The sequence below is a fragment of the Trichosurus vulpecula genome, chromosome 8 (genome assembly GCF_011100635.1).
Source record: "Trichosurus vulpecula isolate mTriVul1 chromosome 8, mTriVul1.pri, whole genome shotgun sequence".
Lineage (NCBI taxonomy): Eukaryota > Metazoa > Chordata > Mammalia > Diprotodontia > Phalangeridae > Trichosurus > Trichosurus vulpecula.
In genome coordinates this window covers 172053167-172080473 of record NC_050580.1, presented here as the reverse complement: position 1 = coordinate 172080473, position 27307 = coordinate 172053167, and the positions used below count along the sequence as shown (strand labels likewise).

Genomic DNA, 27307 nt, shown 5'->3' with positions numbered 1-27307 from the left:
ATGGAGGAGGGAGCCAGCCGGAGGTACTGCAGGAGGCTCATGCTGCTAGGAATTCTCTGGGCCACAGCCCACCTGCCTCCCCAAGGGGCTTCCCATCCACAGCAGCTCCCGAGGGACACAGGTAGACGTCTCCGCTGCTTCTGCTGTAATCTTTCCTCTCAACTTTGCCAGGGAGGGGAATGTCTTCTCCCTTGGCTCATTTCATTTCACGCTTTTTGGTGCATTTGTTCTAGTTTTATCAGCTTGAAATAGATCAAATGGTTTTACTTTCCTAGAGGGAGCCTCAGAGATACCCCAAGAGGGATTAATGGGTTTACTGGAGGGAGGAGGACAGCCAGTCTGGATCTGGCTCTTACATGCTTTCTTCAAAGTTCATCCACTCCATTCACACGCCTGCAGACTTTCTCTCCCCCTTCCTCCACGGGCCAGTTCTTTGTAGGGAGTACATTCTGGTAGTAAAAGGACAAAGTGCCAGCAGGGCTGCAGGGTAAATGGGATTCAGGAGGCCCTGATCTTCTTTTGGGGCACCTTTTAGATTTAGGGTCAACAGTAAAGAGGGCTGGAGGAGTGGGGAAGGAAGAGGTGATTCCTTTAATTCTACCCATGTCGCTTGTTCCTTTCATAGAAGTGTCTTTACCTGCCGCAGACCATGGACCAACTCAAATAATGACTCTTGTCCAATGATTGAGAGCTGGAAGATGACTTAGAGGTCATTGAGTCCAAGCCCCTCATCTTCCAGATGAGGAAACAGGCCCAGACAGGGGAGATAATTTGCCACATGAGTAGCAGCAGCAGAGCTGGTTTCTAGGGTGATTTCCAACTTGAACACTGTGCTCATAGCTTCACAGATCTCAAGAGACAGGGATCTCACAAGCCATGTGGTCGTCCCCCGCCCCGCTCCACATTTTACAGATGAGGAACTGCATTTTGGCTGAAGATAGGAATGCTGCATACGACAACTGATTATCAGAGGCAGGATTTGAATCTGGGTCCTTCGACTTCAGAGCCAGTTGGGAAGAATCTTTAGAGAGATAAACTAGTCCAGTTACCTCAGAGCCCAGTCTGAAGTATGACACATGTTCCAGAATTATGGACAGAGCCATAACTAGGAAACTTTGTGCCTGTCTGGGGGCACGGAGAGTGGCGAAGCTACACAAAGCATGACCTTAGTTGAGCTGGAGTGGGGGGAGCAGGGAGGAGGGAAGGAAGGTAGGTGGCCTAGTGGGTAACATGCTGGACCTCAGATTAGGAAGACCAGAATCTGTGCCATGTTTCCTGGATGTTTTACCCTCTGTAAGACACTTAGCTTAGCTCTGCCTTAGCTACCTCATTTATGAGATGGCAATCATGAAAGTGTTTACCTGGCCAAGGGTTGTTGGGAGGATTAAATAAGAGGATGGAGTGAAAAGCATTTATATTTGTACCAAGCTTTGCAAATCTTAAAGAGAATATAAATGTTGGCTGTCATTATTCTTAATAATAATAAAACAAGCAACATAAATAAACATGTAAAATAAATATGTAAATATTATATACTATATAATAATTCTATTTATATAATGTATTTTATAAAATAAAAATATAATATTTAATACAGCATGTAATCATTATTTATATTATATATTTTGTATATAATTATATTTTTATATAACTCATTTCAAGCTGATAAAACTAGAACACATTTATATAACACATTGTATGTAACACATAGTATATAGTAATTATGTATTTCTATATGTCATATAAGCATATATTTATATGATACAAACTATATATTTATATGATATAATTTGTGCACAATTATATATTTATAAATATGGTATATAATAATTATATATTCATACAGCATAGTTAATATAATTACATATACACTATAATAATATTTAGATATTTACATGATATTTGAATATAATTATATTCTTATAGAATAATTATATATTTGTACATTTGTTTTATATATCATATACTTTTATTTATATAATTTGTTTATATATTATATATGTATAATTTATTTTATACATTGTAAAATCATTACATATTTGTATATTTTGTATTATATATTTATATAATATAAAGATTATATAATTCCAATATATAACCATCATATAATCATCATAATATAGTAATAATGTATATAATGTATAGTTATTATTATTTTTATCATTATCGATGTTGTTATTTTACTCAAACCTATGATTTCATCAGTGTGGGAAACTCCCAGCGAGGCGATTTCTATTGACAGATTGGCAGCCGTTCCACAACTTCGAGTCTTAAAAACTCTCCCAAATCCCATAGCCAGTGTGTATCAGAGGCAAGTCTTGCAGTCAGGTCTTCCTGACTCTGAGACTGGCTCTCTATCCTTTATGAAGCACTGTTTCTCATCACTGTTATTAACATTAGTGATTATGATAATGAATTTAAAATAAAGAGTTAGCATGATCTAGGGAAGAGAGAAATGACTAGCTTGAGTGAGGGAGTTCATGCTGCCTCTCACACATCGTGGCTGTGAGACCCTGGGAAAGTCATTTAACCTTTGTGTCCTGCCTTCCCCCATTGGATTGTAGGCTCCTTGAGGGCAGGAACTACCTTTCTTTTTCGTATTTGTATTCCCAACGTTTAACATTGTGCCTGGCACATAGTAGGGGCTTAGACGGTGCTCACTGACTGACTGACCACTTCTAAGGGTCAACAGGAAACTCTTGTATCTGTAAGGCAATGATAACAACGTAGATGATAATTGTCAGAATGCCTGTGTGGTTCTGTGTCGCACAGTATACGAGACTCTCCGCGTAGAAGGTAGAAGACGTAAACCGTGGATTCAGACACCAGAGAACCAGATCCCACAAGCCATTTATCCAGTCTTACCGCAGCAGTAAAACATTCCATACACAGTATCACAACCTGGAGCCTCACCATCCCAAAATCTCTCTGACCCCTTGCTGGGGTCTTCCCCAAAACAAACTCACAGTACAGCTACCACAGTCTGTTCAGCTCTAACAATCACGAGGGCGGCCATCAGCAGCCATATTCTCTCCCTCTCTCTCTCTCTCAGCATTTCCTGTGACATAACTTCCTTTTCCTGTCAGGAAGCTCCTGCCATCACATGTGACTTAGGCTTCCTGTGACATGAGCAGGTCACATGGCCTATTAATGAGTGGGAAAGATCTTCAAGTCTGAATTGCTACTACAACTTTCAAAAAAAAGAAGCTGCAAAGTAGTTGAAGACCTATAATGAGAGGCGGGAATGGGGAGGGGATGGCGGCTCCCAACCAATGATTTCCCTGTATCAATAAAGTCACAGGTCTCGTTAAAAAAGCGTAATCGTAATAGCAAATATATAATTATAACTCACGTTTATATAGTACTTTAAGGATTACAAAGTGCTTTACATATATTATGTCATTTGACCCTAACAACAACTCTGGGAGGTAGGTACTATTATTAATTTCATCTGACCTCCTGAGAAAGGTTAAATAATTCATCTGGAGTCACATGACTAGTTTGAGGCTAGATTTGAACTCAGGTCTTCCTGATTCCAAAGCCAGTGCTCTAGCGACTGTGTTACCTAGCTGCCTCTAGAAAATAATATACATCTATCTATCTATCTATCTGTTAATGTAATGTAATATAAAACATAATATAATATGACATGAGCATTGTTATATATAAGCAAAACTGATAAAATGAATTATTTTCACTTACGATATCAAAATTATATCTCCATACCTTTTACTTTTTATAAAAAATCTCTTTTAAAGGTTCAAAATGTCTTTTTATAAGCTGACGAGTGGTACATAGTTGACACATACTATTCTTGTCTTTCACTTTCCTCTCTTAGAAAACAACACCCAATGTGTCTTTGCTCCATCGTCGGAGTTTCCAGAAGGATTTTTTACCAAACAGCAGCAAAAAGATGGAGGAATCATAATTTATTTCCTAATAATCCTTTACATGTTCATGGCCATATCGATCGTATGTGATGAATACTTCTTACCTTCCCTGGAAGTCATCAGTGATTGTAAGTGCTGTGAGGCTTACATGAGATTATGTATATACAAAGTGCTCTGCAAACTTTGGAACAATATAAGTATCAGTTATTCAGTGATCATAAGCTGGCCAGATTTTTTTTGCAAGCATCTCTTTGGTTATGAGGGAGATTAAGTGAGTAAAAGAGGTTTGATAGATGTAAATCTGTTACCAGTACTGGCATTTTAAAAAGGCAAATACACCTACATGCGTTGGTCATTTATCTTTGACGACCTGCACAATTTATTTTTAACAAAAGTATCAATTTTATTTATACTGTGGCAGTTAGGTTTATAAAGTATCTTCCTTCTACAACCATGAGGTACAAATCATCCACATTTTACAGATGAGGAAACTGAGGCTCAGAGAGGTAGAATGACTTTCTCATGGTCATACAGATAGTAAGTGAAAAAGCTGGGTGTCAAACATAAGCCTTTTGAGTCTAAAACCAATGTTCTTTCCATCACACCAAATGGTATCATAGGATCGTAGATTTAAAGGTTAGCTGAATCAGGCCCCCTCATTTTACAGGTGATGTCCTGATGCCCTGATGAAAATCCAATAAGAAGTTCAGTAATTTGTCCAAGACCAAATAGCTTATAAGTGCTGGAAGCACAAGTCTAGGTCTTTCTGATTAAAATCCACCACTCTATCCACTATACCAGTGGTTCTCAAAGTGTGGTTCAAGGACCTCTGGGGGTCTCTGAGAACCTTTCAAAGGGTCCACATAGTCAAATCTATTTTCATAATAACACTAAGATATTTTAATATCTAATACTATAAACATTGATAAATACAACCCACATAAACTCTTTGAGGGATACAATCTGCACAAGCTCTTTGGGGGATCCCCAATAATGTTTAATAGTTTAAAGGGGTCCTGAGACCAAACATTTTGAGAGCTGCTTCAACACATAATTTCAACAACAAAAAAAAATAGAGTATTACAAGTCCATACTTAATGGACACAACCCAGGAAGCTCCTCCTCCTGGTCACAGACAAAGAAAGAAAAAAAGCCTTTTGACAAGTAGTTTCTCAATTTGCAATGAAATAGTTCAAAAGTAAAATATCAATCAAGAACTATGTATTGGATGCTGACTATGAGCAAGCCTTTGTGCTCTAGGCACTGGAAAGAGCAGGTTCTTTCTCTTTCTGAAGTAGAAACCACAGCCAGCTTTCACTTAATGTAAGTGGACTATGGGCAGGTCTTTGAACCTCCTAGGACTTCAGTTTCTTCATCTTTAAAAGGAGGGCCTTGGATAGAGAGCCTCTGGGATTGGCTCTGGTTCTAGGATTCAAAAGGCTCTGATTTCCAAGTGTAGAGAGCCATACAGAGATCTTTGCTGCCACGTTACGGTCATACTTCTACACTACCTTCTTGGGACCTTCTTACGGATTTCCTTTCTTGAATATGTTTCTGAATTGTATATATGGCAAAGCCCTGTACTGTTCCAAGAAGGGAGGGCTGCCCTTTGGAGACAGCTTAAAAAAGGTGAGTAACTTTCATCTTAGAAAATGAAAACTGAGAGGGGGTGTGATTAAAGTCATGGTTAGGGGGTAGCAGAAAATTGAGGGGTCATCAGAAAAAGATAAATTTAAGACAAATAAAATGAAATACTATTTTGTTGTGAAATTCATTACCTTACTTGATCTCAAATCAATAGAGGCTACACAAACTTATTCCTCAAGATTTCCAGAAAACTTCTCAAAAATTCTCTGCCCCTCTCTCTTTATAAGCACATGCAAATTATTCTTGTCTTCCAAAACACACTTTGCCAATTCCAATTCCAATCAGATCCCAATTCCATATAAATAGGACTTTTTATGCCCTTAGGTGACCAGGAAGCGAGAGAGAGAGAGAGAGAGAGAGAGAGAGAGAGAGAGAGAGAGAGAGAGAGAGAGAGAGAGAGAGAACAGTAAAGTCCCAGGGATGATTTTGTTGCCTTTTAGAAAAAAACTAATCCTTGTTTTGGGGAAACAGGGAAATCCAGGTCCTACCACATAGCATTTTTTCAGCCGTTTCCCAGTTGCTGGCCTCTCGTGTCCATTGCTCAAATGCTGGCCACTCGTCTTATTTCTGGCTCTTTACTACCACAAAACATGCTGCTTGAATATTAGTATATAATGGAATTCCTTTTTTTTTTCTATCTGACTATAATTAGAAACTATAATTCCCATTCTATAATGTTATCTTAAATCTTTTAAAGACTTAAAAAATTCATTGTTTTAACAAAAAACATTAATTTTAAAAATCTAATATAAATATGTTTTTAATTTAAAGGGGGAAATAATTTAATTTAGACTTGTCTGCTTAGTGATGTCTCCATGTTTTCTAGAATGGAAATACAGATTCTAACTCTAAGCTGAATTGGCAACACATTGATAAAATTGGGAGGGAGTAGGTGCTTATAACATTTGGATAGCTTAGACTCTGGGTCTTGATCGATCCTTGTGAAATTCATGAAAGATAAGCCTTTCTGAAGGACAAAGAGCCTACAAATAGTATTTCCTCCCTGGCATAAGGACACTCATCCTCCCCTTAAGAGTTTCTCTCATCTCTTTTCTTTTTTATCTTTTCCCTTTCAGCTTGATTGAGATTCCCTTGGACGACCTCTAATTTTACACAGGGCATGAGGAACTCTCAGTGCAGTCTAACTAATTGAGCTGAAAGGGTCAGTAGATACAGAATACAGTCTCATGGTGTAGGGGTGCTCTTGGTAGGCCATGTAAGGGGCAGAGGGGGAAAGGCTAGTGATACAGAGCCTTCCATTGAACCAAGAGAGCAAGCAAGCAGCCTGGGGATGCAGTGCACTACTAGGAGTATGCATCAAATAGTATTGAACAAACAAAAAAATAAATCTTTGTAATGTGGTTTTCACTTTAACAAATGAGAAAATGGTTCAAGTTCAAGTGAAGGTCCGTGACAATTCCATTAGCTGTTAGATTTGGAGGTGGGGCCGTCTTTTTCCTTTGTATACATGACTCCTAGATTCTGGTGTCTATGATGGTTCAGATGCACAAATTTATAAAATCAGACTACAGAGTGATGAAACTGGACTTTTAGCAAGCACAGGATGGTCTTAAGAGGCAGTTGATGAACCACATAAGAAAACACATTTCCCTGCTTTATAATCATACCTTGTAATGTTTGCCCTACAAACAGCATACCCATGCTTGATCATCATACTTCACTCTACATGGCTTTTGGCTAGTTCCCAGATTCAAACTTGTTCTCAAAGAATTCAGGATATTTTTAAAAAGTACTTCACAGGTTCTGAAGGCAATTCTCGAAGCTCTTTAAAGTTTGAAAGTGTTTTACATAAATCATCTCATTTGATTCTTATAACTACTAACCCAATGAAGCAAGAATCATAAGTATTCTTCTCTCCATTTCACAGATGAGGAAACTAAGACTGTGAGATTACATAACATACTCATGGTTACCGAGACACTGTCAGAAGTGGGATCTGAATCTAGATCTCTCTTGACTCTGAGGCTAGCCCTCTTACTATTACCTAACACTGTTTCTTTGGAAAAAAAAAAGAGTATTTCTTTTAAGTAATTGTACTAAGTATATGGCCTCTCCAAGTGACTACTTTGGAGACAATACTCATTTAAATGTATAAATTCTGATACATTTGTATATGTAAAAAAATCAATTGCATTACCTTAAAGTCACACCTCAAAGAGGATACAAAACATAGTGACCACAAAATAATGAAAATAAATTCATGATTCTACTGGAGATAGAGAAAAACAGAACAATTAATCTATTCTGCTAACCCAAGGTAGAGGTCAGTGTTTCAAGAATTTTGAAGAAGACAGAAAGCAGTGCTTTGCAGAATTCAAAGACAGCAGAGTTTGTGCCATACACTTAGAATCCTAATACATTACAGCTTATTGACGTATCTATCAAGTTAGACATGTTCATTTATATATAAGCATGTACAGTGAAAAATGGGGTGAACTTCTTTCTCTCACAGAGGGTGAATTGAGCAAAACCAGGAGAACAATTTATATGATGACCAAAATAATAAAAAGGAGAGGATTCTGATTAATGCTGTGAGCAATCATGACTAGACTAATAATGAAGCCTGCCCCACACTTCTGCATAGAAGTGCTCCTTCTACCTCCAATTAGAGCAAGACCCAAAAGATAGCAATAGGCTTCTTCCTTACTCCCTTTTGAAGGGAATTCAAGACTATCGAGAGAATCATTTCTATTCAGAAGATGTTATAGCCTGAGAAATGACCCTTTCCCACTCTCAGGAATATATTTATCTAAAGGGCCAGGGCCAGTTACTAAGAACAAAGCACATTATATTGTAGCCGGCAATGGATGAAGCTAAACCTCACTTCTGGCGTACTCATTTTCAATTTTCATTTTCACTTTTCTATGCTATTTCTAGTTGGGCATTTTCTTGATCTTCATTAAGCTCCTTTATTTCTAATTTAATGTGATGTCATTTGGGGAGAGTGTATATGCTGCTGTGGGGTATATGAGTGTTTAGGGAGGCCTAGCACCTCTGGTGTGAGAGCTTGCCTTTTCAGGGCTGCTCTTCAGCCTTTGGTGTTCACTTGATTCACCCAACCTGTGGCTCCAAGAAACTGTTGCATGTGCAGTGGCCACACCCCAGTAAAACCATTTTGGCAGATAGGCTAAACCAAGTTGAGGGTAACTGACAGGCCTCAAACTTTCAGTGAGTTGGGGGGGATGTCTACCCCAAGCACATGAAGACTTCTCCCCATGGAATAGGCAAATGAGAACAATTTGTTCCAAAGTCCATGAAGGTAGCTAACGCAGATGCTAGGGAACACTTAGAGCTTAGTCAGACATCAAAGATGCCAAGGTCATCAATTGCATCCCAGGCTATCGCCAGTCTTCCTGACTTTTGTCTTTCCACTAGACTTCAATGACTCTAGAAAAGAGAGTGAAGTTGATGCCTTTGTGAGACTCTGCCTTGCTTAAATCCAATTCACCCACGAGTCAAGGCATCACCCCCGATGTCACTCGTCCTCTTCAAGAACAAAGGACAAACAACAACAATGTGCTGCTGTCCAGTATAACTAAATAGATTAATTCTCCAGAATTTTCTGGGATCTCAAGTGGCAAAGACAAAAGAGGACAGAACTTGCAGTCAAGAGGTCTGGGTTCTTTAGGCCTATCTCTGGATCAGGATCATCAACCAATGGAGCTGAATCTCCAGGAAGATTCAGAAAACCTTAGCTGATAGTAGCAGTGTGGCATCAAACAATGAAGGTTCAGAAGATCTGGGTACTTAGTCGCACCTCTGACACTGAGTTGCCCTATAACCTTGGACTAGCTTCCTCACCTGTTAAATGAGACCACAGGAACAATGTTAGATGATCTATAAGGTTCTTTTTAGCACTAAAATTGTGAACCCTGAGATTTCCCCAGGTTCTCCTGCTACTCAGTCAAAGGTGTTTTTTGCCAAGGACATGAATGGGAAGTGAGTGTAGTCAGGAAGACACCACGGCGAAACAAAAGAACGTTTTAGCTTTCTTCCAGTGTTTGAAGAGCTATCATCTGGAAGAGGAATGAAATGTGCTTGGTTTGGCCCTGGAGAGTAGAACTAAAAGTAATGGGTGAAAGTTACTAAGAAGTAGATTTTTACTCAGAATCAGGGAAAGTTTCCCCAAAATGAGAACTGTCTGAAAGGGGAATATCCTGTCTCAGAAGAAAGTGAATTCTCTATCCCTGGAAGTCTATTAGAGGAGGTTTAATGACCACCTGTGAATATTGTTGAGGACATCCCCATTCAAGTGCTAGTTGAAACAGGGGTTCCTTAACCTTTGAGATTCTGTGATTATATGAACACAACCATCCCTCCATATGGGAGTCTCTGTAGTAGACTCCCAAAGTTTGAATATTCAGGTTTTTTTAAAAAAAGTTCTTTTTTTAATTAGAAACTTTACAACCATGAACATTTTAATATACAAAGAAGAACAGAAGATAGGACTGTATATGAAACTGTGAAAAATCTAATATATGCAGTATATCTTTTATTTTAGGTGCACAATAAATTTTATAGTGACAACAAAACTGCCCTGCTTGTCACCTTCTGAACTTTCTTCTACTCTATCATCTATTCTACTTACTCTATACATCTAATCTATGTATTATTTTGATGTTTCATTGACACTTTTCTCTTCTTTTTTCTTTATGATTATCCATAAACTCTGAATATCTCCACCAAACAGTAACCTTCCCTTATAACAAATAGGGGTATTATCAAGCAAAAGAAATCAATACATTGGCTAGATCTAAAAACGTACGAGTCATTCCCCACCTCTGTACTGGGAGGCTTCAGCATCAGTCTTCTAAAATCATGACTGGTCACTGTATTCACCAGAGTTCCCAAGTCTTTCAGAGTTTCTTTTCTTTATATTATTACAGCTATTGCATAAATTGTTCTCCTGATTCTGTTCACTTCTCTCCACATTAATTTATACAAATCTTCCTAAGTTTCTCTGAACCTATCTATCTCATCATTCCTTATGGCCTTACATTCATATACTTTAATTCATTCAGCCATTCTCCAACGGATGACCATCTACTTTGTTTTCAGTTCTTTTCTACAATAAAAATTGCTGCTTTACATATTTTTATTCATAAGTTTCCTTTATTTCTGTCTTTTTTCAAATCTTTTTAGGGTATATAAGCCTAGATATGGTATTGCTGGTTGAAGGACACATACGGTTTAGTGACTTTGGGTGTACAGTTCCAAATTGCTTTCCAAAATGTTTTCACAACTCTATCAAAAGTGCGTTAGTGTGCCTTTCCTCCCAATGATTGCCATTTCTCTCATTTATCATCTTTTTATATCTGATAAATATGAGGTATAATTTCAGAATCTTTTCAATTTGTATTTCTCTTGTTCATGATTTGGAACATTTTCAAAATATGGTTGTTGACAGCTTTCTTTTCTGCTTTTGAAAAATTTTGAAAGGATAACATCTTTTTTAAAAAATTAAATTCTGTTTAATTATAAGGATAAATTTTGTCCCTCCGAAGAGATAAGAAAATACACTTTCCTCTATTTGCAAGGCTTGAAACATTGTATAGACTGGTGGACTCTGCTGATACATGGGTTAGCTTTGTTAAACTTTTTTTCTCTTTCATTTTTAGTCTATGTTACAAGGGACAGATCTTTGAGTTGAGAAGGGGGGAAAATGTATTTGTAAAAGGAAACAATACAAAAAATCAATAAGATTTTGAAAATAAGAGTGTGCCATAAATATTGTTTGGGTTCTTTTAACATCTCTACGTAGGTAATTTTTAGATCTCTGTGTGTGTGTGTGTGTGTGTGTGTGTGTGTGTGTGTGTCTGTCTGTCTCTCTCTCTCTCTCTCTCTGTCTCTTTCTGTCACTGTGTCTCTGTCTCTGTCTCTCTGTCTCTGTCTCTGTCTCTCTCTCTCTCCCACTTGCTCACATTTTAAAATGGATATCCCATAGGCATCTCAGACTCAACATGTCCCAAACAGAATTCATTATCTCCTTTATTCCTACCCCTCTTCCAAAATTCCCTGTTTCTGTTGAGGGTACCACCATCCTTCTAGCCACCTGGGTTTGCAACCTCAGAGTTTCCCTTGAACCATTTTACCATCCTTTACCCTAATATTCAATCAAAAGAAAAAAATTATCATTTCTACCTTTACAATATCTCTTGAATCTGACCCCTTCTCTCTGCTCACGTGACCATTGCCCTAGCTCAGATCTCATCAGAACTATTGAAATAATCTCATTATACTCCTTACTTCAAATGTCTCCCTTCTCCAGTCCATCATCCATGCTTCTTCTAAAGTGATTTTTCTTAAGCACAGATCTGACCACGTAATTTTCCTACTCAATTATCAGCCGTGGCTACCTATTGCCTCTAGGATCAAATATAAGCTACTATCATCCAGTCTTATTATAATACAACACTTAACTTCATAGAGTACCTGCAGCCTTTTCTCTGTTCCTCACACATGGCATTCCATCTCCTGTATCCCATATATTTGCACCAATTATCTCTCATGCCTACAATGTTCTCCCTCTTCAACTCTGCCTCACAGGATTCCTCTTCTACTTCAAGATGCAACTCAAGCACCATCTTCAACATCTTTCCTGCCTTTCCTGACTACTAGTAACCTCCCTCTCTGACTACCATGCAATTATTTGCATTTATTCTGTTTATATTTATATGTGTATATGTTTTCTCTTCAAAATAAAATGTAAGGTCCTTGAGAGTAAAGATTGTTTCAGTCTTAGAGTTTGTATCCCCAATGCTTAGTACAGTGAATGGCAAATAAAAGCAACTTAAAAAATGTTTTCAATTTAAATATATGTGTATGCATATATATGTATATGTATATATTCCTTTGCACCATTAGAAAAAAAAGAAAAACTAAACCTTTGTTACAAATATGTATAGCCAAGAAAAATAAATTCCTACGTTGGCTATATCTAAAATTGTACATCATATTTTAGATCTGTGGTCCATCATCTTTAATAGCATGTGGGTAACATGCTTCATCATTAGTTCCCTACAATCATGGTTAGTCATTGCATTGATCAGTGTTCTCCAGCTTTTCAAAGTTATTTTTCTTCAGAATGTCATTATTATATAAATTGTTCTCCTGGTTCTTCTCATTTCTCTTTGATTCAGTTCACATAAGTCTTCCCAGATTTCTCTGAAACCATCCATACCATAATGTTTTTATGGTACAGTGATGTTGCATTGTAAAGGGTAATATCTTTTGAATATTTATCTATTGGGGAATGATTCTTATCCTTATGTATTTGTATCCTTTCCCTACGTACTGTGGATATCAGATATTAATCAGAGAAATTTGCTATAAAGTTTTTTTCAAGTTTTAATTCTAATTTCATTTTGTGCAAAATCTTTCCACTTTTGTGTAATTGTAATTGTGTTCTCTTCTATGATCATCTGTACTCCTATAGTTAAGAATTCTTTCCCATTCACCCATAGTTGTGAAAGCTGTCACTGTCTCTTCTTTGTTGTTTAAGATATGACCTTTTATATTTGTCATGTATACATTTGGTGTTATTGTAAGTGGTGTGAGATACTGTTCTAAAACAATTTCTGGCAGACTGCTTTCCAATTTCCCCAGAATTTTGTTTGAATAGTATTTTCCCCAGTAATTGGTGTCTTTGGGTTTTTTTAGTTCTATGCTATTATGTTTTATTGCTTCTGAATCATTTCCCTAATTTGTAATCAATTTATCTACTTTTAAAACCAGTACTAAATAGTTTTAATGATTATAGCTTCATAGTATCACTTGAGATTCAGCAGCTAAATAGTATACTGGTTAGAACACCAGGCTTGGAGTTAGGAAGTCCTCAGTTCAAATTCAGCCTCAGTTGTTTAATCCTGGGCAAGTCATTTAACCACTATTTGCCTCAGTTTCCTCATGTGTAAAATGAGAATAATAGCACCCACCTCCCAATATTATTGTGAGAATCAAATGAGATATTTATTAAAGTGCTTAGCATATCACCTAGCACATGGTCGATACTATATAAAAATGTTAGCCATTACAATTATTATTCAGTACTGCTAAGCCTTCTTCCTTCCTATTCCCATAGCAATACGCATAGTTTGCAGTTGCATATATGCCTTTTTTGCAGAGGGGAGGGGGTTGGAACCTGACTTGAACTTTCATTGGTACAGGGAATGCTCAATGAAGAAACTCCCTCAATTAATTTAGACTGGACTCTGCTCCACAATTTATAGTTTTCAAGTCTCCTGGAGCATTAAAAGATTAAATAATTTCCACAGGGTTGCACATACAGTATGTCAGAGGCAGCACTTGACCCCCAAATTGACCTAACTCTGAAGCTGGCTCTCTGCCTTTTAGCTGGTGACATTATTTGATAATTAGAAGGCTATATCATCTCATAGATGTGGGCAGTGTAAATCACAAACCATCGTGGCTTTAAAAAAATCTGGACATAGCAAACACTAAGTTAAATGAGCATTTCCATGTACAAAGTACAGCAGAGAGAATTATACATGGAGATGTGAATCTATTCTATACAGCTTGCTTTTCCTTTGAATATAATAAAATCAACATGTAACTTTCAAAGCTGTCTTGCTTGTCTTTTTCCGTCTGGATTTCCTTCTGTTTTCTTTTGCACATTTAAAAATAGTTCTATAGACCACTCTTTTTTTTTGTGCGCAACCTTATTATTAGTCCTCCCTTATCTCCCAAGCCATCTCCCTACAAACAGAAAAAAGGAAATCTTTGTAACAAATACGCATATTCAAGCCAAACGAGTTCTTACATTGGTCATGTCCAAAGATGTATATTTCATATCACATCTTGAGTCCATCACTTCTGGGTCAGGATCACCCACGCCTCTTCAGACTTGATGATTCTTCACTGTATTTTTCTGTAAATCCTCCATAGAGGATCTACCTAATGTATTGAAAAGAAGCCTTTCTCCAGTTCTTTTAATATTTTGTGGACACCAGCACAACACTAAGCTGGGCATCTATCCTCCCTCATTCTTGCTTTTCCAACTCTGGAAGTCCTTAATGCTTTTCCACCACTGCTCACAATACAAAATAATATCTTAACATTTTTGAAGAGAGAAATGGCAAATCACTTCAGTGTCTTTGCCAGAAAAACCCCAAATAGGGTCACGAAGTGTTGGAAATGACTGAAAAAAACGACTTTTTAGGTGCCACAGTGGGTGAGCGCATCGGTCTGAGAAAGAGCAGACTCCAGATTCTCCAGTGCCTCAAGCACTCTAGTTGAGTGACTATTAGCAAGACACTTACATCTCTCTCTGCTTTGGTTTCCTCGTCTGTAAAATGAGGATGAAGAAATGTACCTACCTCCCAAGCTTGTATCAAATGAGATGACATATGTATAGTTCTTTGTACACCTTGGAGTACTGCATGTTAGTTATTATTATTAGCCTGGTATCCAAAGGCTTCCTTAACTTGTGTTTCCAACCTTATTCTCATTGTTAACTACTTGGATGTACTCTACACTCCAGTCTAACTAATTCATTATTCCCCTTCTCATTGCTTTATATCTTGTTGCCTCAGTGTTAAGGGTTATGGTGTTTCCTCTGCCTGGAATTTCTTTCCCCAGGTTCATACTGTCTCAAAACTCTACCAGGGAATTCAGATCTACTCACTGAGAACCTTTTATCTAGCTCCTGAATATATTAGCATATTTTCTCAGCCTTTTGAAAGCACAGCATAGTTATCTCTTTTTAGTAGTCTTTCTCTTCTCATTTCTAGGTTTGACTTTTGATCTGAACAAATGGAAAGGCTGAAAAATATCTCAAGAGATATACTGAAAGCTCTAATCTTATTACTACTTAAGCTAATGAAATAACATGCAAGTATGAAAATGTATATGTCCCTACTTGAAATGGATAAAAAATGGAAATTGAAAATGGAAATGAAAAATACTGATAGCCACTTGAAAGAATATATTCATTTTGCTTATTTGCCTATTTTAACTTTTTACAGGTCTTCTTATTACTAGAGCAAAATAATTTTTTAGAAAAACCATAGCTCAATATCTTAAGATAATACATTAAGCTTAGAATATACATAGTTCTTAATCTCTCTTGGTTAATCAAGTAGGGTTAATAGTTTGCTCTCACTTAAGTCAACACTTGGACTGGGTATGCTTTATGAAGAAATAAATCACCTATTGTTTTAATATTCAGGCTTAAATACCATCCCACACAGTTTGCCCTTGACTGCATTGGACTAGACAGGCTGTGGTTGAGACCCTTCCATGACTTGGTCAAAGTGCAACAATCCGAAGTGCACTGATATTTTACTTTAAAGGTCATAGATCTGGAGTTAGAAATGTCTTTGTAAGTCATCTAGTTAAAACTCTCATTTATAGATGAGAGAATGACACCAAGAGGTTAAGTGCTCTGTCCTAGGTCATACATGTAGTATAGCAAAGACATGGGATTTGAACCCAGTTACATTTAGTGAAAATAAGGTTAGTTATCAGGGCAGCTGGCCCAAGATATCCAGGAAATATGGACCAGAGTCTGAAGTTGAGTCTGAGGTCCAGAAGAATCAGGGTGAGATCTAAGGGTAAAACAGGAAAATAGGGTCCAAGATGAGGCAAGAATTCAAGGAACTTGTTTATACCAAGAGCTCACTACAATTTGAGTCACTCAGATTTGTAAGCAAACTAGAGTTCCTTTGAGGGCTAGCATGCTATGCTAACCCCATTCTTCACTGCAACAGACCACTTAAGAGCTAGGTAGTGCAGTGGATAGAGCATTGGGCCTGGTGTCAAAAAGACGAGTTCAAATCCAGCCCACACACTTAGCTGTCTGACCCTGTGTAAGTGTATCTGTTTCCCCCACTTTCCTTATTTGTGAGGATAGAATGGTATCTGTAAAGTACTTTGCAAACCTCGCAGCCCTACTATATAACGTAAATGCTATTGCTATCATCATTAACCTATAGAAGGCTACCACATAATACTAGTGTTTCCTGTGTCTCTGGGCAAGTGAAAATGTGGTTTTTCTTTGCAATTTCCGACAGAGAAACCAAATTAAAATATTAGTTAAGCCTTGGAGTGATTTGCGGAAAAAAGAAGAGTGACATTGATCAAATGAATAAATTATCAGTTGACTAAACTATGTACATAATTTTTGTTGTTTGGTTGATTAGTCATGTCTGACTCTGACCCCATTTGGGGTTTTCTTGGCAAAGATGCTGGAGTGGTTTGCTGTTTCCTTCTCCAGCTCATTTTACAGATGAGGAAACTGAGGCAAACACAGTTAAATGACTTGTCCAGGATCACACAGCTAGTAAGTGCCTGAGGCCAGATCTGAATTCAGTTCCTCCTGATTCCAGGGCCCGCACCCTATCCACTGCTCCACCTTGCTGTCTGGAAAGAGTAAAGATGTGTTTTGCTGATACTTGCTAGCCTCAGTAGCTAGAGATACCTACTCATATCTTTATGCAATTTTGTCTTCTGGGAAAGTAAGCACAAGCTTAATAGGGGATAGAAGACTAATTTTGGAGTGCAGAAGACCTTAGTTCAAAATGTCCTGCCTAAGTGAACAAAGACAAGTCTCTCAGTACTCCAGGCGATTGTCTAAGCCTATAACTTAGAGATGTGTGGCCAGTCTGTTTTGGTAGTGGTCCTAACAATAACAATATTATTAATTAGTGAAGCAATGATGTTTGTTAGAAAACACTCTGGACTGGGAGTCAAGAGACCTAGGGCCTAGGCCAGACTCTCCTATTAATTAGTAACATATTCTTCTCAGGTAAATTAGGATCAAGGACCATAGCTTCAGAGCTGGGACCCCAGAGGCCATCCAGTCCAGCTTCATTTTACAGATAAGGAAAAAGCACTTTACATAGAAGCTCTCATCTGATCCTTACAACAACACTACGAAATAGCTTTTATTCTCATTCAATAAATGAAAAAACTGAGTCTCACAGAAGTTAGATGGTCATAGAACTAGTAAGATCATATGAATAGAATGGAGCCAATATGGGCCTTGCACCCATAGTTTCTGAATCCAAGGTGGACACAAATTCCATTCTACTACACTGCCTCCTGTAACTCTAGGGCTCTAACCAGGTCCCCTGTCTCCTCCTCCCTTTCTGCAATATTCAACAAATGATCTTCTAAAAAACATAAATAAACCTCAGAATTTTATAACACTTAAAGGTTTGCGAAGCCTTTTTTTCCTCACAGCAGCTCTGGAAAGGTAGTCAGGGCATGACGGTCACCCCCACTTTACAAATTAGAAAACAGCTTTCAGAAATGTGAAGAAAATTGCTTCAGGGTCACAGTCAATAACCATAAGGGGTGGGACTCAAATCTAGGTCTCATTACAACTCCAATGGCCATTAGACCAGGGGTTCTAAACCTGAAATAGATTTCAGGGGGTCCGTGAACTTAGATGGGAAAAAATTTACGTCTTGATTTTCACTAACCTCCAACTGAAATTTAGTATATCTCTGAATTATTAAAAAAATTCTGAGAAAGGGTCTGTAGGCTTCATCCTACTTCCAAAAAGGGTCCATAATGCCCCAAATGGTTAAGAACTCTTGCATTAGAACATCCTAAAATAAAGCAATATTTCTTTTCTTTTCACTATTCCCTGAATTCCATTTTCTAACTTTCTCAAAAATTAATAAATTCTTATGTGAGGCAGTGGGGAGCTGTTTCTTTGAAAGCATATTTCTTTTTGTTATGAAGTCATATCCATCTTGTTTCTCTGTCACTACGAAAGTAACAATCATTTCATGTGTCTTCAGGTCTTGGGATGTCTCAAGATGTCGCAGGAGCAACTTTTATGGCAGCAGGCAGCTCAGCCCCTGAATTAGTTACTGCTTTTCTAGGTAAATCCAGTTTGTTTTACCTTGCTGCTCCAAATAAATCATTTGGGTCTTAGATTTTCCCCCCTTTCTTTCAAATTCAACTACTAACTCAGTTACTATGTTGCTCCTAGGGGTATTTGTCACCAAGGGAGATATTGGAATTAGCACCATCATTGGATCCGCAATTTATAATCTCCTCGGCATCTGTGCAGCTTGTGGGCTGCTCTCTAATGTGGTATGGAAGGAAACTCAATAGTAGCACAACTGATCATCTTTTCAAATGAAAAATGATAAACTTTTTAAGATGCAGGGACAAAGCCACAAAATGCACTTAATGAATACAATCAAATTTATTACTTAGCAGTAAAAGAACATATCAATTAACCCACCAAAAGCATTAGTCCAATTTCTGAAAATCAGTGTGGGTAGCAAAATATATTTTTCTTTACAATTTCTATATTGGAATAATTTTCTCAGCGTTAACATTTAACTACAAATATATAAACCATTTAAAAATAGAATGGGTATAACATCTGATGAAAAAAGTCACTATTATAATGGAAACAGTAATTTTTTTTTTTACGTTACAGGTTTCAAAGATATCTTGTTGGCCCATGTTTAGAGATTGTGTGGTGTATGCAATCAGTATAGCAGCGGTTCTTGGCATAATATTTGACAATCAGGTTTACTGGTAAGACAACAAAAACCATTAAAAGTTATGGTCAAGGGAGTCAGTGGAGAAGACTGCCAAATGAAAAAGAAACAGCTATTTTCTTTAATATTCTGGAATATTATTCTCCATATCGCCTCTCAATGATCTATGCTCAGGCTCCTCTCACTGCTGTCTTCTTGACCCACTGTGGTACCCAAGAGAGCTGTTCTTTTTGCTTCATTTCCTTTCACTTCACAAAAGTCTTTTATTTTTTCCCTCTGGGGCCACTCTTCTTTCTCTTTACAGCCCAGGTCAGGGGCATGTGGAAAGTAGGAAAAGTCTTATGGCAAATTTAAGCACAACTTTTATCACAATTAAATTTAATTTAAATTTAATCAGGGAAGTGGGTGAAAAGTGAATCTCTGTACCTCAATATTTAAAGCATCTCTTTTCTCTCTACAATCTGCCTCTTGGTGACTTCATTACTCCCATGGGTTTAATTATCATCTCTAAGCAGATGGCTTACAGATCTATATACAACATGTCTTAAAAGTTTAAGGGCAATTTTAAGTTAGTCCCTTTCCTGAGTTCTAGTCCTGTATCATCAACATCAACACAATCTAAATATCGATGTTCAAAACAGAACCCATTCCCCCCTCATCCCCCAGAAGACAACCTCACCCTACTTCCAAACTTATGTATTTTTGTCAAAGACACCATCATTTTTCTAACCTTGTAGGTTCATAATCTCAGCATTATCCTCACTTCCTCATGCTATCTCAATCCAGATATCTAATCACTTGTCCCATCGGGCCATTCCTTTCTCTATGACACGTCGTATCTGGTCTCTTCTGTCTACTCCAAGAGCCACCATGTTTAGTTCAGCCTCATCATCTCTCATCTAGAGGGAACATCACCACAGCTTCCTAATTAATCACCCTGCTTCAAGTCCCACCCCTCTCTAAGCCATTCTTCATACTACTGCCAGTGATTTTCCTGACATGCCGATCTGAACAGGTGACTCCATTACTTAATAAATTCTAGTGGCTCACTATTGCCTCTAGGATAAAATAAAAAACTCCTTTAATTTTTTTTAACCCTTAACAATCTGGTCCTAACCTTTTTTCCCAGCCTCACTATATTACTCCCCTAAATCTACCCCATGGGCCAACCAGTGTGCCCTTATGTTTCTCACATAACAGCACACTCCATCTCCCTTTGGACCATCCAATCTTCATTCCAGGTACACACTCCCTCCTCACTTTGGTCTCACATCCTTCAAGAAATGAAGCACCACCTTCTACAATGAAGCCTTTCTTGATTTTCCTAATGCTAGCACCCTCATTCCCTAGCTTGTATTTGCTTTGTATTTATTTTCTATATGTTTACATATAAACATGTTGTCTCCCCTAGCTCCTTGAAAGTAGAGATTGTTTCTTTTTTTGCATTTGTATCTCTAATGTCTAACACAGTATTTGACACAAAGTTGGTGTATAATAAATACTGACTGAGCAGTTTCCCCTAATTCATTAGTACTTGTGACATGCATATTCATTTTAATATACTTCCAGATATTACTATATTTTGCTTTTAGAAGAAACACAATTTTAAAACAAACCAGAAATTAATTTTTTCTTGAATGTCATCAATTATATCTTTAAACCAATTATTCAAATAATGTAAAAATAAGCCACAACCTTCTTTGTTCCCTAGGTATGAAGGAACTGTGCTGCTTTTGATATATGGAGTGTATATTTTGGTGCTGTGTTTTGACATTAAAATTAATCAATATGTCATGAAGAAATGCAGTCCCTGTTGTACCTGTTTTGCTAAAGCTATCGAAGGACAAGCTGAAGAGTCATTGATGGGGTGGGAAGATCGACCACTCATCCATCGACAATCAAGAACTGATAGTGGAATATTTCATGAAGACTCTGATTACTCACAATTGTCTACAAGTTTGCAAGGATTTAATGAAGTTCCTGAAGGTAAGAGGTGCCCCCCATCAATCTTATTACCCTATTCACTGTATAAGCTTCAGAGTGTGATTTCAAAATGTAATCTGACTGGGATATTTATGTATTCATTCACATCAAATGACTAAATTCGTTCAGTAGATTTTTGTTGGTAATATATAATTTAAGGCATGAGATTAGTTACCCAACGATCCACTGGAGTGTATTCTTTTTTGTCAATATAATACATTAATATGAATTATAGTTATATTCCCCTCTAGTCATCTTTGGAACTACTTATTGAATCAATTGACAGAGTTGAACTAAAAGCTGAATAATAAGGTCTGGGCTGAGGATTGATCTCTTATGCTATGGGGACTATAAAGATAACTAAGACATATTCCTTGCTCTTAAAGAGTTTACAATCTAGCAGAAGAGATAACAAGTACACAGATTAACTACAATAAGATGAAGAATATTTTAAAAGAAGGGATACAAGATGTAATACAAATTTAGAGATCATCTTTGCATGGGAATCCTGGAAGGCTTCAGGAAAGAAGCATCATTGAATTGGGTATTAAGGAATTCAGAATACAGACTGTAAGGGTGCTGAGGGCAGAGAAAGATCCTCAAATTAAGGGAATGGAATGAGTAAAGACTTACAGACAGGAAAGGGTGAAATATGTTCATGGGACAAAAACTAACTTAGGCTGGGTGGAGTGTATGGCACATAGAAGCAAAGTCTAAGGAATAAGACATGAAAGTGATATTAGAGTAGAACATGGAGGAGCCCTAGACTACTAGACTGAGGCTGACCTTAATTTTGTAGGCTTGGGGATTTCATTGGAGGTTTGTGAATGGATAAGTGATATGATCAGTAGTAACTGTGCCTTAGAATGGATGGAGCATATAGAATAGTTAGGGGGTTATTGCGAGTAGTACAAGCCCAAAGTAATGAAGGCCTGAATGAAAATACCAACACTGGGAAAGGAAAAGGAGTCAATCAGAAATATATTTCACAAGTTCACAGGTAAAAATCAGCAAAAGTTGGCCAAATGAATGGGTGTGAGAGGCAAGATGCTTCGGTTTTTGATGGTTTTTGTTTTAAGTGATTTAAGTATGAGATTAGGCATTAAGAACTAGATTCCAAGTTTAACTTAAATTCTTAAAATGTAACATTTATAAGAACCTATAAATGCTTTAAGTTCTTATATGAGTGCCTCATTATAATAGCAAGACTAAAAGCTAAGCTTTTAAAAAACTCCAAATTGGGGGAAAGTCCCTCCAAAATACTGGTGGTTTTAGTTCTGAAGCTTATCGCCTGCTTCAATTATTTTGGATTCTAATGAGATCTTCTACTGTTTTATTTTTCAAGAGAATGAAGCATACCATACCATTTCTTTGGGGGGAGTAATGTATAAATTCCTGTTTTACTGGAATAAACAGGATACACCTAAAGGTTACTACACTATAGTGGAATCGATTGGGTAGTTCATGTAGAACTTCATCATATAAACATTAATTAAAATGAGTTGCTTTTTTGAGGGGAAAGGGGGTAGAACCAAGGCTTGTGATTTCCCTACATGTAACAATTCTCTTCTCCAGTGCAGATTGGAAACTTGTCTATAATTCAGAAGAGCTAAGTGCTGAGCTAAGTGCCTGGGGCACTAAAAGGTGAAGTGATTTGATCTTGGTCACAAAGCGAGTATTTCTCTATGCTAGGACTTGAACCTAAGTCTCTATAACTGGCCACCTATCTTTTAAGTCAGAGATGTCAAACATGCAGCCCACAACACTCTCAGGTGTGACCTGCACCAGATTAAAACGTAAATAGGAAATATTTAACAAAATAAAAATAAAACATATTAAGACATAGGTATCACATTTTAAAACCAAGTCAATACGCAGACTTGTGCATTCATAATCCTTATGTATGATTTAGCAGCCCCGTCTCTATTTGAGCTTGATACCACTCAGCTAGGTCATATTACCTCTTCTGTTTTCAGGGCACTGAGATCCTTACAATGACTTATAAAAATACATTGTAATTCAAGTTGGTCCTAAATGTTATACAACTTTCATTTTTAGTCAGAGCACAATTACCACTGCCCAGAAGGAAAAAGTTGCTTTGAATAACATTCACAGTTTATAAATTAACACAAGAGATGACATACTTTTTGTTTTCTTAAGGTTATCTCTTAGAATTAGCCAACTCTCAATTATCTAAAGCCATAGAGACGATTATGCAGGTAAATCCCAAAATCCTTTTATATTTGCCTTTGGAATGTGATGACTGTCTTTAAACAACTTATTTAAAGCCTTGGTTTTGCTTAGATTATTAAGATTAGACCATCAGATGCTATGTCCTAAGTCACTAGCTTTGAAGTTAAAGAATCTGAGTAGAATCCCGGTCCTTGCACTTCCTGCCTGTGTAACTTGGGTTAAGTTCTAATCTTCTAGGCTCTCAGTCTATTTATCCAACAGAGGTACTGTACTGGCTTATCTTTGAGGTCCCTCCCAGATCTGGAACCTCTTGCAGCCCAGTGCTATGCTAGATAGTAGAAAAAAAACTGATCCAAGAAAAACATGACTGCAGAAAATTCCCATGAAGATACTTGAGAGTTGACTATATAACCTTTATTATAATCCCACTACCAAGTGATTTTCCTTACACGTTTCAGAGGATAAAACGATGGAGAATGGGAGCACGGACTGCTTGATATTTTTGTCTTCCACTCTAAAAGTTGAATTGTTTGTGCCAAAAATATGAGTAATTTGGTATTCAATGTTCAATGTGTTCTGTCTCTAAATTTTAACTTACTTACAGCAACATGGCTTTCTTAGTGTACATTTTAAATTTAACTGGCTGAGGAAATTCGCATCATTTTAACTTTTCCTTTGTAACAGATCCTCCAAGTGTTTTCAGCATGCCTGAGGCTGACCTGAAAAGAATTTTTTGGGTGCTAACCCTGCCTATTGTTACATTACTTTTCCTAACTACACCAGACTGCAGAAGAAAGTCTTGGAAAAGCTGCTTCATGATAACCTTTTTCATGGCTGCAATATGGATTTCTGCATTTACTTATGTTCTTGTTTGGATGGTCACAATAACTGGTATGTATTCTGAGTATACAATCCAGACTTAAACATTACAGCTGAAAGAGATCTTACAGTTCATCTCTGCTCATCTACAGAGGAGGACACTGAAACCCACAACATTTAGACTGGGTGATTTATCTAAGGCTATCCAGGTATGCTAAATTTTAGCTCCATTTAACGTAAGAACAAAGACTTTATTTCATAAAAGGTATCTTAGTAAAGTGTTTACTACTTCAGCAAGGATAAAGTTTAATGTTATTTAGAAGGATTTATGACTAAATGTTAATAACAATGTCATTATCCAAGTACTGCCATCTCAGTGTAACAGTCTGTAGGGTTCCAGCCTTGTAGGCCCACCTTCAGATATGGTTTGTTCCTCCAGTAACTCAATTCCCTCGAATAGGGTCCAAAACAGACTCTCTACGATGAATTCCTTTTCTACATCACTATTATGGAGATGGCAGTGTATTAAGAAATGTTATCTTTCTCAAAGATTATGTAGGATTTTGGCCAGTGTATTAGTTCACTATTTTAGAATTGCCAACATTCAGGGCAACAGAATCTATCAAGTATGCCATATCAGAGTCCCCAAGCTCACAAACATGAGAATTAAGGGTAGCTTTACCAAAATACAAAATGAACATGTGAAAGATGGAGATGGAAAATGAGTGAATAGTAACAAACTCATTCCAACATAAACATATGAGCTTCCAATAAACAAACTACATTTCTAGTTAAACTGTTTTAATTGGCATCATACACAAGAAAAAATGGTTCTAAAGCAAGTTTTCATTCAAAGTAACACAAAAGAAGCAATTCTTACAATAACTACTTCCCTCCAGTTCCTTTCCTAGAACTATTACATTTCTGAAAAACTAACCATCAGCTAACATCAAAGAATATAAAAAAATTTGGACCTTGCATTAGGAAGACTTCAATAGAGCCCTATTTCTTCTCTGTTGGGGAGTTTACATGCTTTCCCAAAGAGTACATTACATAGAGTTCATTATTTAATATGACTTTTTTAGAAACTCATTTTAAAATTGCTTAAATAACAAAAGAATTATATTTGTATAGCTCAGAAACAGCTGTCAAGAATTCTTGACTAAAACTACAATGATACCAAAATTATCTAAAGGGAAAAAAGTGTTTTTCAAAGGATGTTTATTTTTAAGGGCTAGAGCCCCAGATTAAAATAAAGGTCTCTAACAATGAATGCCATCCACAACTTCTGTCAGGGCACAAGCAAAGTGAATCACTCAGTAGTAGAATTCTAGCTGATAAACATCTGAAACAGCGCCATCTAAAAGTCCATAAAATTTCTGAGCTCTCTGTTAAATAGTATTGCTGAAAATATGACTGAGCACAAAGTAGTGTTGCAACTTAAATAGTTTTGTCCAGGGAAAAAAGTTTCTTTACAAAATAGTTAATGAACAAACTGGTGATTAAAACCACCATGAGGTTTTTTACTTATCAGCATTTTGTCACCTATAGGAGAAACATTGGAAATTCCAGATACAGTAATGGGCCTTACGGTATTAGCAGCAGGAACAAGCATACCAGACACTGTTGCAAGTGTGTTGGTTGCGAGAAAAGGTAAGAACTGGTTCAGGTTTTTATGCCCAATCCTTAAACTGGCTCACATACACAGGGAAAAGACATTTGTAAAAGTAATTCACTTCCTCAATATACTTCACTGAACAAAGCAAATCAAAAGAAAGAAAAGTGACAATTTTAGCAGCTTAAGTTCACTAAACCTGAATTGTAAAAAATTAAATTCACCTGAAAAAACTTATTAAAGCTTAAACATGTTAAATTAGAATTAAAAACAAGTAATCTACATAGTCTACAAAAATGGTTTAATAAATAAAATAATTACTATTTCATAAATAAATGTTAAGTCTTTAAATACTAACTAAAAACAAATGAGCAAATGCAAATTCAGTAAGAATTCTGCTCTAAAACAAGTTTTCCAAAACAGAAAAAAAGGTATCCAGTGTAACTGATGAAGCAGCTTATTAATAAAATGTTAACTTAATGTGCACATTTCAACAACATATTCTTTTGTTTTGCAGGTAGAGGAGATATGGCTATGTCTAACATTATAGGATCCAATGTGTTTGATATGTTGTGTTTAGGTGCTCCATGGTTTATTCAAACTGCATTCACAAATACATCGGCTCCTGTCAAAGTTAACAGCAGTGGATTGACTTACACAGTTATTTCTCTCATTTTTTCCATTGTTTTTCTTTTTCTAGCTGTTCACCTGAATGGCTGGAAACTAGACAAGAAGTTGGGGGTAGTTTGTCTAGTACTGTACTTGGTGCTTGCTACATTATCAGTTCTATATGAACTTGGAATTATAGGAAACAATAAAATAAGGGGCTGTGGGGACTGATTTTTACTAGTGTTATGGGGATAAAACCACCTGTTTGGGACAGAGGTATGGGGGTGGTGTAGGGATAGGGAGCAGGAAGTAGCCATTTCATTTAATCAAATAAAACATTCCAAACTCCCTCTAGGCTGAAAAACTTATTTACACTAATTCTGCACCATGGCATAAAACTAATTTTAAACAAACAAAATCACAACCTAATTTATCTGAGCCCTTTCTTTTCAAGTTAAAGTCTGACTAAAATGCATATAGAAAACAAGTTGTGGAAAAACATCTATTTTTTTACATTACAATAAAGTAGGTACAAGCTGGGGAAATTTGAACACTAAACAAATCCCACTATGCAGTACTGAGAGTAACAATGGGGAGATGGCTTATCTCATTAAAAACAGTATAACCATTCATTTAAACTGAATGACCAGAGCCACTGTCTTTAAAAACTAAAACTCAAGTTTGTTAGCAAGAATTACAGTATATTTTAACACTATACTGTTAAAGGCTGGTGGGATTTAAAAGTTCATTTTTACAGCTTCTTTAAGCATACAATGTTACTAAAATGACTTTTTACTAGGCTAGAGAAGCTAAACATGTGCAGGAATGTTCTGAATGTAGTTTCAAATTATGCATTACGATCCAGGCGTACGTCAATTTCTCTGCCACTTATTTTTATGCCATTCATTATTCTACAGGCCTTTTCAGCTGATTCTGGTGAGTCAAATCTGACTGTTCCACAGCCTTTTGACTTTCCATTCTCCATTTTTATTTCAGCAAACATTACATGACCTGTAAAAGCAAAAATACACAATTATTAGAGTCAA

At 36.8% G+C, this 27307-nt stretch overlaps 2 protein-coding genes across 2 annotated transcripts in view; one reads left to right on the top strand and one right to left on the bottom strand.

Annotated features, from left to right (window-relative positions):
- On the top strand, window positions 1–26501 carry SLC24A5 (solute carrier family 24 member 5). The gene is made up of 9 exons (XM_036736865.1): window positions 1–121; window positions 3839–4018; window positions 18326–18409; window positions 18520–18623; window positions 18979–19079; window positions 20754–21028; window positions 23903–24109; window positions 25589–25690; window positions 26170–26501. The coding sequence occupies exons 1-9, from the start codon at window positions 1–3 to the stop codon at window positions 26490–26492; spliced, it is 1497 nt and encodes a 498-aa protein (XP_036592760.1). The 3' UTR covers window positions 26493–26501.
- MYEF2 (myelin expression factor 2) overlaps window positions 24822–27307 on the bottom strand; it is a 49428-nt gene continuing 46942 nt past the window's right edge. The window contains exon 18 of the mRNA XM_036736866.1: window positions 24822–27272. Coding sequence (XP_036592761.1) covers window positions 27109–27272 — 164 coding nt within the window. The 3' untranslated portion in view covers window positions 24822–27108. The remainder of the gene's footprint in view (window positions 27273–27307) is intronic.